The sequence below is a fragment of the Carya illinoinensis genome, chromosome 6, assembly GCF_018687715.1.
Source record: "Carya illinoinensis cultivar Pawnee chromosome 6, C.illinoinensisPawnee_v1, whole genome shotgun sequence".
In the NCBI taxonomy this organism is placed as follows: Eukaryota; Viridiplantae; Streptophyta; class Magnoliopsida; order Fagales; family Juglandaceae; genus Carya; species Carya illinoinensis.
Window position 1 is genome coordinate 32,574,395 of NC_056757.1, and position 16,925 is coordinate 32,591,319.

Consider the following 16,925-nt stretch of genomic DNA (forward strand, 5'->3'; position numbering starts at 1 on the left):
GCATAAGAACCATTGACTTTCTAGTGTCTTGACACTATTTTTTTTTTTCATTTGTGATAAGTCTCATATTTAACGTGTTATTTTGTATTATTTTCCGTTCATCACATGTTCTTTAGAAACTTTCTACACACTTAATAGATCTCCATTCATGATAAGTGTTATATTCAACGTGTTATTTAATACTTTTTTTTTTAATTTATTTATCGGTTCACCATACGTTCTCTTTAGATTTCCTATACATTTAACAGATAACTTCTCTACAATAATAACGCTACAAACCACACTTTTATTTTATTTGTATTTTATTATATAAAATGTGGACTTTTAAGGAGTCGGGAGTCTTATATCAGACTGTTGCTGTGTGTTCTGAGTGATCTATGCACCAGAGTTTGGCCCAAATATACAAATTGGAGTCACCATGGGCTTTGCATTTTGATTAAATTGATCTCTTTTCGTCGGTTAAAATTTTTGGGAGAAATGATGTTTTGGCAAGGCCTAAAATTCGAGCCCTAATCCATAATCATCTACAGGCTATGTTGCATTATTGACAACATACCAGTTGGAAAAAATAATAAATTTTAAATATGCGATTGCTGTAAAAGAGAGAGAAAAAGAAGAAGAAAGTATTTAAATGGAAGACAGTGAGATATATTATGATGTTTTAGGTGCATAGTGAGATGAAAATAAGATTAAAATTAAAAATTAAATAAAATATTATTTTTTAATATTATTATTGTTTTGAGATTCGAAAAGTTGAATGATTTATTATAATTTGTGTGAAAATTTAAGAAAGTTGTAATGATAAGATGAAATGAGATGAAACACTTTTACCATTCAAACCAACTTAGATAAGTAGGTTATAAGTACTAAAGATATTGACTTATTAGCTGAATTTTGATCAGCTGAACATGAATGACTCTAGGTTGTAAAATGGTGAAGAGACTCTTTCACTTGCAGAGGGTTAAAAACATAATGATAAGAAAAAATAGGTTTTCACCTTGCAAAAGGGGGTGAAAGTTGATAAAGATTTTAATTTTAAGTATGATATTCGGGTTTGATACAAAAAGTGATGAATGTGATCTCACATTATTTAGGGATGAGAGAAGTATTTGCCAAATTATTCAAAGAAGTTTCAATCATAATATTGACTGAATATAGGCTTAGATATAATTTAACCTTTGCTTACGTCGTTGAGTCAAGACAACATTCAGTAACAATAATTTATGTGTCGAATTGATATACGTAAAACTATATGGAAACTGTTGGCTATGAATTTCCATGCTTTGATTCACAAAATGGTAATTTGTATTCATCGAGGTTCCATGATTGAAATCGTTAAAAGGTTGTTTACTCCTGCACTCATGTTGACTGCAGAATTTCTGTCCATCGCAATCCGACCTCCGACAAAAGCAGGTTTTTTAGGTGTAGGCAGAGGTGCATGTTCATTGCTGATCATTAAGACTACATCATGCATGGCGGGTCGATCAGTCGGGTTTTCTTGGACACAAAGAAGCCCGACGTTAACGAGTCTCAACAGAATAGAAATGGAAGGAGGATACCCTATAATCAAATCCATCAAGTCCAACGTCTGATCCGTCGTCCACAACTCCCAAGCCTGTTATAATTTTAAGATCATTTCAACTCAACTCATATATAAAGCAATAAGAATTTGAGAAGGCAGAAAAGTTACGCACATAATTAAGAAGATTGAGTGACTCGCTGTTATAGAAGCCAGTATTCTTCTTGCCACTCACAATCTCTAGCAGCAATACTCCAAAGCTAAACACATCAGACTTTATCGAGTAGAGACCCTCCATTGCATATTCAGGCGACATATAGCCACTGTGTTTCAAAACAATAAATTATGCAAGCAATTGAAGGTATTATACAACAAATAGATAGCATACTTACTAAGTTCCAATAATCCTCCTCGTGTTAGCATGTGTTTGATTGTCTTCTACTATTCGAGCCATGCCAAAATCTGATATTTTCGGGTTCATTCCACTATCCAAGAGAATGTTACTGGGCTTTAGATCTCTATGTATGACTCGTAACCTTGAATGTTGATGAAGATAAAGAAGCCCTTGAGCAATGCCTTCAATAATGTGTATGCGTGTCTCCCAGTTTAACATCTTTTTCTTGGTCGGATCTGTTGCAATAGAAAAATAGAAAAAGAAAAATAAACTAAGTCGTTTATGCAATTATGTAGTTTACATGCATATATGTGTGTTTATAAAACACATTAATTAATATGATGAAAGACGCTCGCACCAAAAAGGTAGAAATCCAGGCTTTTATTGGGCATGTACTCGTATATTAATATTTTCTCGTCTTGCTCAATACAGCAACCCAAGACTCTGACAAGATTTCTATGCTGGAGTTTTGCAATTAGTATCGTCTCATTCCTGAACTCCTCAAGTCCCTGTCCTGAACTTTTTGAAAGCATTTTCACCGCAATTTCTTGCCCTCTGAATAACTTCCCCTGTGAAAGAGAACCACATATAAGCTCTTTGAACTTTTTTTTTAAAAAAAAAATAATAATTTTGAGCTCATTCTCTAGAATCAAGAAGAAAACATACCTTGTAGACAGGTCCAAAACCTCCTTCCCCGAGCTTGTTCGCAATCGAGAAATTATTGGTTGCGGTTAATACACTCTTATAACTGAATAGTGGTAACTCAACATCCTTCTTCCCTCTTCTCTTCAGATTATCTTTATTGATAGGTTCATCACTCGTTGCATGAAATTCCGTATTAAAATCAAAAAACAGTATATCATTGCTTGAAGCCTGTTCCCCTGTTTGATATAGAAAGATAGAAATCTAGTGCTCGATCAGTCTGCTTGAACCAGTATTAAGTAGGTTACAGCATTAGATTAAAAAAAAAGCTCAATCTCTATGAGCCATTTAAGTACAAGTAGGAGGACCTACGTGCAGTCCATCTCCAGAGCCTGAACTCCATCTTCACCAACAGATGTGAGATCATACTTTTAGATCCCACAAAAATAAGCTTATAAACTGACATAGTTTCATATGATATTTTAATATAGTTTATAAATTTATAATAAAAGTAATTTTATAATCTAAGGCATTAAATCAAATCACATCATGTTGTTAGTTTACTTTTATGGAATCTCTTTGTATTTAAAGCATTTATCTAATTTTTAATGTTTGGAGCAAGAGAAAGTGTAGAGTTTTTTTTTTTTGTTCTTAGATATAGGTACATCTTTATACGGTTGTCGTTTACCCACAAAACCAAAACAATGAACAAATAAAGCTTGTAATTTTTGTAAAGTGATTTCTCTACGTGTAGAACTTGCGCTTACCTTTGCGTTTGAGCTTTCCCCTTGAAAAACAAATACAGAGACATAAGATAACCCCTGCTGCAGGGACCAGAACACCTACAGTTACTCGTACTCTCCATTTGTTTCCTGATTATGATGATAAGAATAAATATTAGCTCAACTATAACCGAAAATTTAGCACTCGCTCGGATAAAATGATAGCATAAACTTATGTAGATCTCATCTCATTCATCATGCCTTTGGTTCTAATTTGATGCTCATCTCCAGCAAGTCTTTGATACTCATCAGCAGCAAGTCTGAGATGGATGACTTTTCCAACCGGATCACCATCTGGAAGTTGCTGTATGTTCAAAAGAGCTCCTTCCCATATCATACACGTGCTGATATTATAAGCATAAGCTGTGCAAGAGCATTTTTCTATGCAAGACTTTTCACATATCCCAGCACTCTCAAACAAATACGTTATGGGTTTGACTGGCAATCTCATGTTTGACATTTTCAGGAATGAATCATTTTTGCCATTAGCAGGCTTACTATTCTCACATTGCAAAGGCAATTTCCTCACACAACGGCCTGACCAATCATTCAGATTGGTGTCTTCAAAGCCTTTTAGACATTCACAAGGGCTTGAGGAATTCCCATATTCATTATACACGCCAAAGGCACCACACGAAGCATAGACATCAGATGGATTTGCCGGTCGAGACCAAATTAAATTCCAATCCCAAGGGACAGCCCGCGACGCCATTTGCTGGATCTGTCCTGAAGATGTAATGCAAAATCTATACCTGGAAGTACTTTTAACAGAAAATTTAAAATATTTTTCCTTTTCACTGGATACAAAAGTGAAGTTGACGACAGAATTCATTTCCATCCACATATCAGGAGCTAAGCTGAAAGTTTTTCCATTCCAATCTCCAGTACTCCAATATATTTGGCTTCTGTTCCACTGTAAGATATATTGACTGCTTCCATTTGGATCTAATCCAAACGAGAACATACCCGGTGCAGGATCTTCCGAACTCGTCCAAGAAATAATCTGCTTCGATTTTCCAGTATCATTATCGATACCAAGCTTTGCGCCTGGCAGCCATGTATCGGTTGGATGGTCGAAACTCTCCCAAAATATTGTAGACAGGTTCGATCTATCTCTTAAAACAAAATTTCCGTCATCGCGAAGTACTGCTTCAGTTGAATTTGACAGGGTAAAAGGCAGATTTGTGGACCAAAATCGTCTCGAATCTTCGAGCAGCACCAGATTGCCATCTTGAGATAATTCGAGTCTTGAAGAAGATTGGTTAGACAGTGGGTTCTCTCTATTTGCCACCCAGACAATGTCTTTTGTATCAAAGGATTTATACCATATGCAGAGGTAGAGTTTCGAAGAAGCGCCTCGTTTGTCAAAACCGAGTTCAAATATCCCACCTCGAGATTCCAGCCTGTCGACCACCGTAAGAGGCTTACCCGCTGAAATTGTATCGAGGGAGAAACATGCTTTGAAGTAGGAAAGAGTTGGAAGCAGAACAAAGAAAAGCCATGACTCGGCAATATTCGTAACCATTCCTCGCTAACAATCGCAGAGAGTGAGTAATTGCAGCAAAATAAAAGGAGAATAATGACACTAGAAATGTACGAGTAAAGCGGAGATATTCGGCCTTTTGCTAATGAGAAAGTTGACTCCGTCATTCCAGACCATTGACTAGTCCTATGTGCCAATTTCCAGACGCGTGACGATAAACTCACAACTGAATATTCATAATTTATAGATAATTTTAAATAAAATAATATTTTTATTAAAGTTTTGCTACATATAAGTATAATCGCGTACTAATCTATATATACCAATACTAATTTATTTATATTTAAAATTTAAATTAACACTATTTTTAATAAAATTTACTTTTTAACTAATCACATCACATTAATACACAAATTAATACATAATTATACTTACAACTATATTTTTCCTTTTTATTAAACTTAAACACATCAAACCTTTTACAGCGCACCACGGGAAAGGGTCCATCCCGTCCAGCACGATGCTGGAAGCACTCCTAGTCTACCATTTATCTTTCCAAATTATTCTAACACGCAATCTCTCAACAGTTCAACTTATGACATTCTCATATTAATATTTTGGTATTTTGTGTTTATGATGGATTTAATAATAAGTGATATTTTGCACACTAGACTTGTAAATAAAATTATTCGACTATAAAATAAAACTTATTCTGAGTTATTTTGTCTTCCATCAAAGACAATAATTTGTGAGTTATGGCGTGTTTTCAGTCGTCAGCAACTCGACATAACAAATTTAAAATTCTGTTATCTGAACTTTTTTTAACGGTGTGTTTTACAGTCAAATATGATGGTTGAATCCGGAAGTGATGATAAGGAAAATTCTCCAGTTATTTTTTTAAGACCCGATGGGGAACGTGAATGTATTCAACACGAACATCTTAGTCATAACGTTGCAGAGACGACATAAATTAGGTCGATGCCTAATTGTCTTTGACAAAATATCTTATGGCATTATTTTTAATTATGTTTATAATATAATTCTATAACTTTTTAAAATATGTTATTCTTCAATTAATAATTATAATAAATTTAAAAAATAAGATGAAGCATTTTATAAAAAATAAAATGAAATTAAATGATCAAATTCATGATCAACAAATCAGCTCAACAATTTGGAGAATTATAATTTAGAAGTGTTGTGAATGTGTTTAGGTATCTTTAATGTTTTTACTATTCAAGCACGCGTTATTCAGTAAAAAATAAAAATTTTATTTACAAGTCAGTATGAATAACACACTTTCCATACTACGAACACGATATGATTTGACTAGGGAGAAATTTAAAAAATTTCAAATCTTGCAAATTAAATTTATTTTTGTAAGTGGTGTAGATGAAATATTCTACATGCCTTTCACAACATTGACATGGCATGTAAGGAATCAATTGACAACTTCAAGAATTGACATGAATAACATGCCGTTTATTACTCAATTTGTAAAGCATCGAGCTCATGGTTCTACCCTACACAACTTATAGGAATTATTATTTCCCTTGTGGCGGCTGAAGATTTGAATAAAAAGGCAATATCTACCACAATTGTTACATGTATTTCACCATGCACTTATTGTATTCTATACTCTTCATTTGAGATAAAATAATCGGTTCCAAATTAAAGAGAATTACTACGGAAGGAGAATATTTAAAAAGACAAGGTATTCATTGTAACAACTAGGGTTTAATGGAAAAGAATCCAGACGATGAGTCTCTCCCCATGTCTTCCCTCGAGTGAGCTTCCCCTCTCTTAGTAGTCTCCCCTTCCTTTCATCAAACACCCACCCTCTCAATACCTTCAAAATCCCTCTCCTCTTACCCCCTCCCCACTTTCGTTAACCATGTCTTCCATCCCAACCAAGATTGACAAATTCATCCAAGCCAAAGCCCTTTCATGGAGTGATCTTAACTTGGAACCAGAAGCTAGTGCAATAATGCACTTCTCAAACCTAACTCTAATAGGAAAGCTCATCTCCTTGAAGCCACCGGACAAACATACCTTCCACTCAACCATAAAGGCCATTTGGGGCTTTGTATTAAGATTTATCATTGAAGACATTGATGTCAACACTTTCCTTTTCATGTTCCCAACACAGCAAGAAAGAGAAAGAATTATAGACAATAGGCCATGGAACTTCAAAGGCTTCCATATAGTGTTAAGACAATGGCCAATAGGACTTAGTATCCATGAAGTTGCTGTTAACCACTCTGTATTTTGGGTGCAAGTCCATAGTCTGCCACTGGAAATGCTATCAAACCAAAATGCAGAAAGGATTAGAAGCATACTATGCAAAGTCATAGCAGTTGATAAAGCTTCAATCTTTGAATTTGTACTCAGGCAATACTTTAGAATTAGAGTTGAGATTAATATTAACCTCCCTCTCCCTGATGGTTTTGATCTAGCTAGGCCAAACATAGAGCCGATTTTTTATTTCTTTTGAAATATAGGAGGCTCTCTGAATTCTGTTACTCATGTGGGAGATTTAGATCATATATTTCAAGCTTATCCAAGCAATAACTTGTTGCCAGAAAACCTGGTCTATGGTCCATGGCTAAGAGCAGATAATCCAATGAGTAGATGCAAGAATCCCTGTGGCCCGCCACAAACCCCACACCACCATCAAAATCAGATGAGGAGTAATGCATTCACCCTCGGCTCTCTACCACTAGTGCATATTAGCGAACCAACTCATGGGAAGCCCTTCGGAAACTAAACTAATCCAGCCATCCAAACAACAAAGGGAAAGAAAAGATGCATATGGAAGAAAGCACTTTGCTGCACAAACCAGAAAATTGGGGTAAATCACTATGCATCATCTCAGTTACTCCATGCTAGCCTCAATGGAACTCAAGCTCTATCAACCAAGCTCCAATGGTGGTAGCATTCTCAAGGGATCTGATCACACCATGTGGTAATGATCAATGGACTACAGGAGGAATGTCAATGCCATTTATTAATAGCACACTATCTGCTAAGCCCCCAACCCTGACCCAGCCACCAGTCCCTCCTCATGCTCTATTTTGTCCCTTGGACCCTAGCCCATCACAGCAAGGTCTCCATCTTCCAAGCCCCGCATTAAAGCAATCACATCATGCCTCCTTCAAAGTAAACCATGGTTCGACCAATCTACTCCCATCAGAAACTGGCCCGCCTTGTACAAGTAAATAATAGCCTAGTTTGAGAACATCTTGAGCCCAATTTACTATAAGCATTCTCAGCCCTTATGGCCAATCCTTGGAAGCCTCTATGAGAATACATTCTCACCTAATTAGCCTAAGAGCCCCGACAAGCCCAACCTGCAAAGGAAGCCTACTTAAGTGATATATCTCACACTCTTATGGAGCAATAGGCACATCCCAAATCCATAGATCACTATCTAGCAACTCCTCTTTCCCTCGACAACGAGCTAAAACCCCCATGCCCTAACCATAAACTCCTCATTCCCTGTGATACCCTATCGCCTACAAAGAAGAGAGACTTAGCTCCCTCAGAGGTAGAGATTCCACCAAAAAATAGACTATCTTCTCACCTGATAACTGAAGTAATTACCTAGGAAATTATCCTTGAAAACTCTCTCAGTGAGGCAAAATTAGAGGAAACAATAAAAATTGATGAAGAACAACCATTGGCAAAGCTCCTTTAGACTGCGGGGAAATAGAAGAAAGGAATTGATGGACAACAAAGGAAGGCTAGAAGGTATACATCATACAACTCCAAGGTAGCAAAGCTTCCCATGGGTAACACCTCTCACTCCCCTCTCCAGAACGTAGAATCCTTTTCTGAATTGGCTGTTGTGACAGGCTTATCCTGCCACCAATTAAGAAATGAGGCTACTGTATTGGAATTGTAGAGGAATTGCTCGTCCTTCTGCAATTCGTAGCTTAAGGGCTCAAATTAGAACTCACCAACCTGATATGATCTTTGTAGCGGAGACCCTTTTGTCCGATGTAAAAACCTTAGGTGTTGTGAATAGCTTAGGATTTTCGTTGTTTTTACATGTTCCCTCTCAATAGAAATGGGGAGGTATGTTATGTATGTGGCGTCCTAGTGTGGATGTAGAACCTGTTTATATCTCTTCTAATATTATGACTCTTTTGATGTACACGGACCCAACACATACTCCATAGCTCCTTAACCTTGTGTACTGTCCTGCTCCACCTTGTCTTAAAATAAATTTCTGGACATAGCTTAGCACCATCACAGAGGCTCTCCTTGGCCCTTTGTTAAACATAGAAGATTTCAACTCTATTCTCCAACAGTCTGAAAATTTGGAGGAAGACCTTTTGCATCTCCATCAAACCCGAGTGGACTTAAGTTATTCATGGAACAAAATGGGTTGGCTGACCTAGGCTACCAAGGCCCAAATTCACTTGGTCTAACAAACGTCATGGCCGGGTAATATTAGAGAAAGAATTGATAGAGGAATAACAAACTCACAATGGACCCTTTTATTCCCTGATGCCAAGATCAATCACTTTCCAATCTACTCTTTAAATCATTCCCCTCTCCTTCTAAATATGTTTGGTACTAATAGATTCCAAAGTCCGTTTAAATTTGAAGAATTTTAGGCAATGGACCATTCTAGTCTAACTGTTATCAAAGAAACTTGAAACATTAGCATATCTGGTAATCCTCCTTATGCGCTAACTTAAAAACTTAAGCTTGTCAAAAAAGCATAGAAACTCTAGAATGTGAATAACTTTGGTTGTATTCAATCACTCAAAAAAAAATCAGAATTCTCAACTCACTCATCTTCAATCACAAAATCCCACTGATAATTCCTCTCATTTAGAGGAACAAGTGAGTCTATGCCTGAAAGAACAGCTTAAAAGTTAGGAAACTCTTTGGCACCAAAAATCTATACTACAATGGCTAACCACAACTGACCTGAACATGAAATTTTTTCACAAGTCCTCTACCATGAGAAGGAGGAGGAATGACATTGAATGTCTCAAGAACCATTCCAATCATTGGTCAATAATTCTCAAGAAATCCAAAGTATGATCTTGGAGCATTTCCAGAACATCTATCAATCTTCAAATCCCTCATTCCCTTCTGATCTAGAAAATCTCTTCCATTCTAAGATTTCTGAACTGGACAATGAGTTATTGTGTAGCATACCACTAGAAGAGGAAATCCTCTCAACCATCAAACAAATTTCCTCTTCAAAATTCCCGGGACCTGATGATTTCACTGGATTCTTTTATAAACATTATTAGGAAGTTATCAAATATGATATGATTGTGCCCATAATAAACTTCTTCACTCATGGACACCTGTTAAAGGAACTGAATCATGCCCATATAGTTCTAGTCCCTATGATTGAAACTTCTAATACTGACCATTAATACAGACCAATTAGCCTCTCTAATGTTTGCTATAAAACCATTGCAAAAATTCTGGCCAAAAGGCTAAAAGTGATCCTTCAGAAGTTCATATCTACCCACCAATCTACCTTTGTACATGGGAAAGTCATTAAGGAAAACACTATAATAGCTCAATAAGTGTTTCATCTCCTAAAAAAGAAAAGTGGAAGGAAAGGACTTAAGGCCATAAAAATTGATATGGAAAAAACTTTTGACTTTATGAAATGGAAATTTCTTCTAGTTGTTCTCTCTTGTCTTGGTTTCCACTCTACCTGGATAAATTAGATTAAAGAATGCATATCCTCAATTTCATTTTCAGTAGTCATCAATGGGAAACCCCATGGTCTCTTTCACCCTTCTAGAGGACTAAGACAACGAGATCCCCTCTCTCCATTCCTCTTCATTATAGGCAGTGAAGTCCTCTCTTGTTTAATCTTAAGAGAAGAACATCAAGGGCACATAAAAGGGATCAAAAGTAGCAAAGAGGGCCCTCCATTCACCCATCTTTTGTTTGCTTATGATCTAATCCTCTTTGGGTTAGTTAATACTAGAAATGCCCAATCCTTAAAAGACTACCTGAAAACTTACTCCTTTTGGTCTAGTGAAATTATCAACTCAAGGAAATCATCAATCTAATTTAGCAAAAATTCTACCAATTCCTCAATCCAAGAAGTAAGAAACATTCTTAATTTCAAAATCTCTTCTTCCAAAATCAAATATCTTGGCCTTCCCCTTAGTTTTGATGCTTCCGGCACTTTCATCTTTAAAGAAATGCTGGAGAGAATACACAACAAACTAGAAGGCTGGAAGCCTAAACTCATGTCCCAAGCAGGAAGGACCACTCTTATAAGATCTGTAGCTACCTCTATCCCACGCTATATAATGTCTAGTCTTTGGATACCAAAAAATATCTCAAAGGATATTGATAGAGCATTAATGAGATTTTAACGGGGGCTTTGATCCAAAAAAATCTCATAATTTCACTCCAAAATCTTGGAATTCTATCTGGAAACCCAAATCTTTGGAAGGTCTTGGGTTAAGGTTGACTTCCCAGTTTAATAAAGCCTTGCTTAGTAAAATGGGATGGCACCTATCAGTGATGCTTCCAGTAAATGGAAGACTATCATTTTTGCAAAATACCTCAAGATTCCTTATGGCTAGCAGTCTCTCCCAAGCAAACTGACTCCAAATTTTGGAAATGTTTCCTAAAACAAAAAGAGTTTATTGCTTCCAGCCTTTGCATTCAGATTAATAATGGTTATAATACTAAAGTCTGGGCATATCCTTGAATTCCCTCATTGTCTCCTCCTATCCCCAGCCCACTCTCACCACTCCTTCCTCAAGATTCACCACTAAGACTCTTTGAGCTTACTCTTGAGGAACCTGGAAGGTGGAACTTACTTCTCTTGCAAGCCCTATTCTCTCAGGAAACCGTTAATGAAATTGAGAAGATTCATTTGGCCCAATATCAATTTCATAATACAAGGGATACTTTCAAATGGACTCATCACTCTAATTGGACATTTTTAGTCTCCGCCTATGCAACAATTTCAATTCAATCCAATGTGGCTAACTCTCCCTATCTTGCTTCTTTGTGGAAAAAACTTTGGTCCTTTAAAATTCAGGACTGCCCCAAACTTTTCCTCTAGAAGGTGCTTAACAACATTTTGCATGCAAGAGGCCTCATTAAATCCTGCATCCCACTTAGTGATGATCAAGTTTGCTTTCCTATGTGTAACTTGGAAGAAGAAACAATGTCCCACCTTTTACTGAATTGTCCTTATTTTAGGATTCTTTGGAGGCAATCTCCCTAGCCCATGAATATCACCATAATTGCGGGGCACATCATTATTGACTGGGTAAAAACCATCCTAAACCCTGCAACTTCAAGTGTTTGCAGTGTTAGCTATGGACAACCTCTGGTTCTGCAGGAACCAAATAATTCTTGAGGTATCAACCATCCCCATTGATCAATTCATCCACAAAGTACTCATTTCTTACAAAGAACACTGTAATGCTTGGGATTGGAAGATCTCAACTAATAATCTCAATTGGACACCCCCACTCTAGACCACTTTTCAATTGCCTTTGATGTCGCAGTTAGAGCACAATGCAGCACCTCTGTTGCCATCTTCAGAACCCAAAATGGATCTCCTAAATTTGTGGTTTTGAGATTTATAAGTAGTAGCAACTCGAACCAAGGAGAAGCATTGGCAGCACTCATTGGCATCCAACAAGCACAAGCACAACATTTAAAAAGATAACTCTTGAGGGAGACTCTCAAATAGTCATCTCTACCTTGAATGATCCCCAACAAATTTCAAACTGGTCAATATAAGGCATAACCCATGATGCCCAATTCCTACTCCAAGACTTTGAAAGCTAATCAGCTAGCAAATTACATCGATTTTAGAACCAATGCGCGCATTCCACTGCACAATGGGCAACTTCAAACAATTTGTATGGTAGCATCCCTTTAATAGAAATACCACAATGTTCATTGGAATTTCATAGTGGGAATGATCCTCCCACATAATTTGTAAATATATTCAGACTATGTTTGGAAGTACTGTCTTATGTTTTAATGAAGATTACTATTTTCCAAGAAAAAAAAAGAGAATTATTACGAAGTGTGTTACCTGTCTGTACTCTGCAACATGTTTGAACCCTCTTGTGACCCAGAAATTACTTCCTGGAAGCTTTGCCTATCAGATGTAATGGACCCAACGTAGTAGCTGACTAATTCGAGAGAGTCACTCTCCAGGGATTAGGTGTAGAGGAAGAAGATGAATTGCAGAAAAGGGAAAGGAAGTGAATCAAATTCTCGTTGGAGACTTTCCCCCCAACTAAAGTGAATGTTTTACAACGCGTTGTTTAATTGTTTACATTTGAGAAAGAATAAAACGACTGCATTCAACTTATTGAAACTGAGATATAAAAGGAAATGTAAAACGACAACGTTCAACTAAAAGCAAGGAAATTAACACATAGTAAAACAACAACGTATGGATCTTCCCTTTAATAGCCAACAACCATTAACGACCCTTCCACTAAGATCCTACTGAGCATACTGCACATTGCCCATTCCATACCTCCACACCAGTACCTTCCACGACCCATAACACACCCTCCCCCTTTAAAGCACCTTGCCCACAAGGTGGGGGTACTGCTGTTTGAGTTGCCAATAAGGTTCCCAAGTAGAATCCTCCACACCAGCACCTTTCCATTGAATGAGGACTTCTACAAGAGCTCGATTATCCTTCTTGACACTTCTACGATCCAGTATTTTCTCAGGCTGAGGTCTCAACTCCCCTTGCACATCAACTGGTGGTAAAGTAGGAAGAGGAATAAAATGATCACCCAACTTCTTCTTCAAAGAAGAAACATGAAAAACTGGATGTAAAAGAGAATCTGAGGGAAGACACAACCTATAAGCCACCTGCCCAATTCTATGTGTAATCTGAAAGGGACTAAAATAACGAGGAAAGAGTTTAGAATTCCTCCTGACTGCCAAAGATTGCTGTCGATAAGGCTGAAGTCTAAGATATACCCAATCTCCTACTGAAAATTGCCTGTCAGTATGTTGCTTATCATAATAGAACTTCATTCTTTCCTGAGCTAAAGTCAAGTTATGCTTTAGAGTATCCAAAATCTGCTCACGAGTCTTCAACAATTAATCTACTGATTGATTAGAAGTGATGCCTGGAATGTAAGCCTGCAGCTTAATAGGAGGAATTCCATATACAATTTCGAATGGAGTCAACTTTGTGGAAGCATGAAAAGAAGAATTGTACCACCATTCAGCTAAAGAAAGCCAATCAGCCCACAGCTTGGGCTTGTCACCAGAAAAAGACCTCAAAAAGTGTTCAAAGCATTTGTTAACAGCCTCAGTTTGTCCATCACTCTGAGGATGATAAGCTGAGGAATAAGCAAAATTAACCCCTTGAAGTCGAAAAAGTTCCTTCCAAAAGGAACTAGTAAAGGTGGAACCTCGATTAGAAACAATGGTTTTTGGTAAACCATGAAGTTTAAAAACATTGTTTAAAAACAATGAAGCAACTTGAACAGCTGTAAATGGATGCTTTAAAGGCATGAAGTGAGCATACTTTGAGAGCCTATCCACAACCACCTTAATTATAGAATAGCCTTTGGAAATAGGTAAACCTTCCACAAAATCCGTGGAGAGGTTAGTCCAGATTTGATCAAGAATAGATAATGGTTGTAGAAACCCAGCTGGAAGCACATTCTGAATTTTATTTCTTTGGCAAGTATCACACTCACGAATAAATTTTTTAACATCATTTTTAAGGCCAGGCCAATAAAACTCAGCTTGAGCCCTATGTAAACACTTCTGAAAGCAAGAATGTCCAGCAGCAGGGCTAGCATGCAAATAATGCAAAAGTTTTTGCTTCAAAGAAGCTGAATCTGGAAAAAAAATTATGTCCTTCCTAAACAACAAACCATGTTTGAGTTTAAATAAAGGAACAGAAGAAGGATCATGATTCAAATCAGCAAGCAATTGTTGAGCATTCTGATCTGCATCATAGGCCAACTTAAGATATGAAATCCAAATAGGAGTAGGAAAAGATAAAGCTACTAGGTCAGTAATGAGATCAAGCTAATCCTTTCAAGATAAGGCATCGGCTACCTTATTTTCTACCCCTTGTTTATACTCAATGGTGAATTCATATCCAAGTAGCTTGGAAAGTCATTTTTGCTGTGCTACAGTGCCAATTTTCTGTTCCAGGAGATATTTGAGGCTGTGATAATCAGTTTTAATGATAAAAACACTTCCCACAAGATAGGGCCTCCACTTTTTAACAGCTAGCACTAAAGCTAATAACTCTTTTTCATAAGTGGAAAGAGTTAAGTTTTTACCCTTCAAAGCCTAAATGAGAAAGGCTAAGGGTCTTTGTTCTTGCATCAACATTGCACCTACTCCAGTAGCACAAGCATCACATTCAATCACAAATGGCTTGGTGAAATTAGATAAGGCTAGAACAAGAAGACTTGTGACAGAAATCTTCAAGTCATTAAAGGACTTGGTGGCAGCATATGACCAAGCAAAAGCATATTTTTTCAACAAAGCCGTCAAAGGGGCAGCAATTAGACCATAGCCCTTAATGAATTTCCTATAATACCCTATCAAACCTAAAAAGGCCCTTAAGGACTTGATAGTTTTAGGGATAGGCCAAGTCAGCATGGCCTCCAGCTTCTTAGGATCAGTTCGTACTCCCTCTTTGGAGATTAAATGGCCTAAGTACTCAATTTCCTAACATGCAAACTTTCACTTGGATTCTTTTGCATAAAACGTGTGAAGGCGCAATAAATCCAACACAGAAGCTAAATGAGCTAAATGAGCTAAATGAGAAGGCATATCCTTGCTGTAGACCAGAATATCATAAAAAAAAATAATGACAAATTGTTTAAGAAATGGTTTAAAAACTTCATTCATTAAACCTTGAAAGGTAGAAGGGGCATTAGTGAGACCAAAAGGCATGACAAGGAACTCATAATGCTCTTCATGAGTTCTGAATGCAATCTTTGAAATATCCTCAGTTCTCATGCGTATCTGATGATAACCAGCTCTTAAATCTAATTTAGAAAAAAATGTAGAACCTGAAAGTTCATCTAAGAGCTCATCCACAACAGGAATAGGGTATTTGTCTTTAATAGTAGCTTCATTTAAAGCCCTATGATCAATGCACATGCACCATGTGCCATCAGACTTCTTAACAAGTAACACAGGGGAAGAAAAAGGTGATTGGCTAGGCCTTATAACTCTAGAAGTCAGAAGCTCTTTAACAATCTTTTCTATCTCAGCTTTTTGATAGAATGGATATCGATAGGGCCTTACACTAATAGGACTAGCCTCCTGTTTTAAATGAATTTGATGGTCATGTGACCTATGAGGTGGCAACCCAGTAGGTTCAACAAAAACATCCTTATAAGACTGTAACAAGTGGTGTACTTGTTCATCATTCGAAGTAGACAACTCAGCTACACTACAGTCCAGCAGCTGTAAGAGTAAGCCTTTCTTGCTAGAAACATAAGCTTTAAGGGATGTAATATTATCAATCAACTTAGTGTTAGAAGGTGACAATCCATGAAAAAAAATGCCCTTCCCTTCATACTGAAACTTCATTTGTAACTCAGTAAAGTCCCATGACACAGGACCAAGTGAGGAGAGCCATTGTACACCCAAGATAGCATCACAACCCCCGAGAGATAAGGTGAAAAAATCCACCATAAAAGATACCCCTTGTATCTTCACAGGAACTGCAAGACACTTCCCACCACTTTCAACCACTTGGCCATTAGCTACTTTGACCTTGAGAGGTTGTCCCAAATACACCTCCATCTTACATCGAGCAGCCACAGCAGTATCCACAAAATTATGTGTACTGCTAGTGTCTATTAAGATTACAACCTTCTTTTTACCCACTTGACCTACAAGTCTCATGGTTCTAGGCCCTGAAGCCCCAACCATAGTCTGTAATGAAATAGAAGCTATCTCAGCTTCTTCCTCAATATCCATAATTGTAGCTTCACCAGCTAAATCAATGCCAACCTCATAGGCAATGTCTGCAATGAAGTCCATTCCTTCTAGCAGAAACAGTTTCAGTTTGATGCATCTATGACCTTGACGCCACTTTTCATCACAAAAGTAGCAAAGGTCCTTCTT

At 37.2% G+C, this 16,925-nt stretch overlaps 1 protein-coding gene across 1 annotated transcript; it reads right to left on the reverse strand.

Annotated features, from left to right (window-relative positions):
* Positions 1-1,144: 1,144 nt before the first annotated feature.
* On the reverse strand, positions 1,145-4,969 carry LOC122314022 (receptor-like serine/threonine-protein kinase SD1-8). Its single transcript, XM_043129400.1, has 7 exons — positions 3,539-4,969; positions 3,323-3,427; positions 2,580-2,794; positions 2,272-2,482; positions 1,912-2,149; positions 1,695-1,842; positions 1,145-1,615 (listed from the first exon to the last, which is right to left on the reverse strand). Exons 1-7 carry the CDS (start codon positions 4,860-4,862, stop codon positions 1,310-1,312), a joined length of 2,547 nt encoding a protein of 848 aa, XP_042985334.1. The 5' UTR covers positions 4,863-4,969; the 3' UTR covers positions 1,145-1,309.
* Between the last annotated feature and the right edge of the window lie 11,956 nt (positions 4,970-16,925).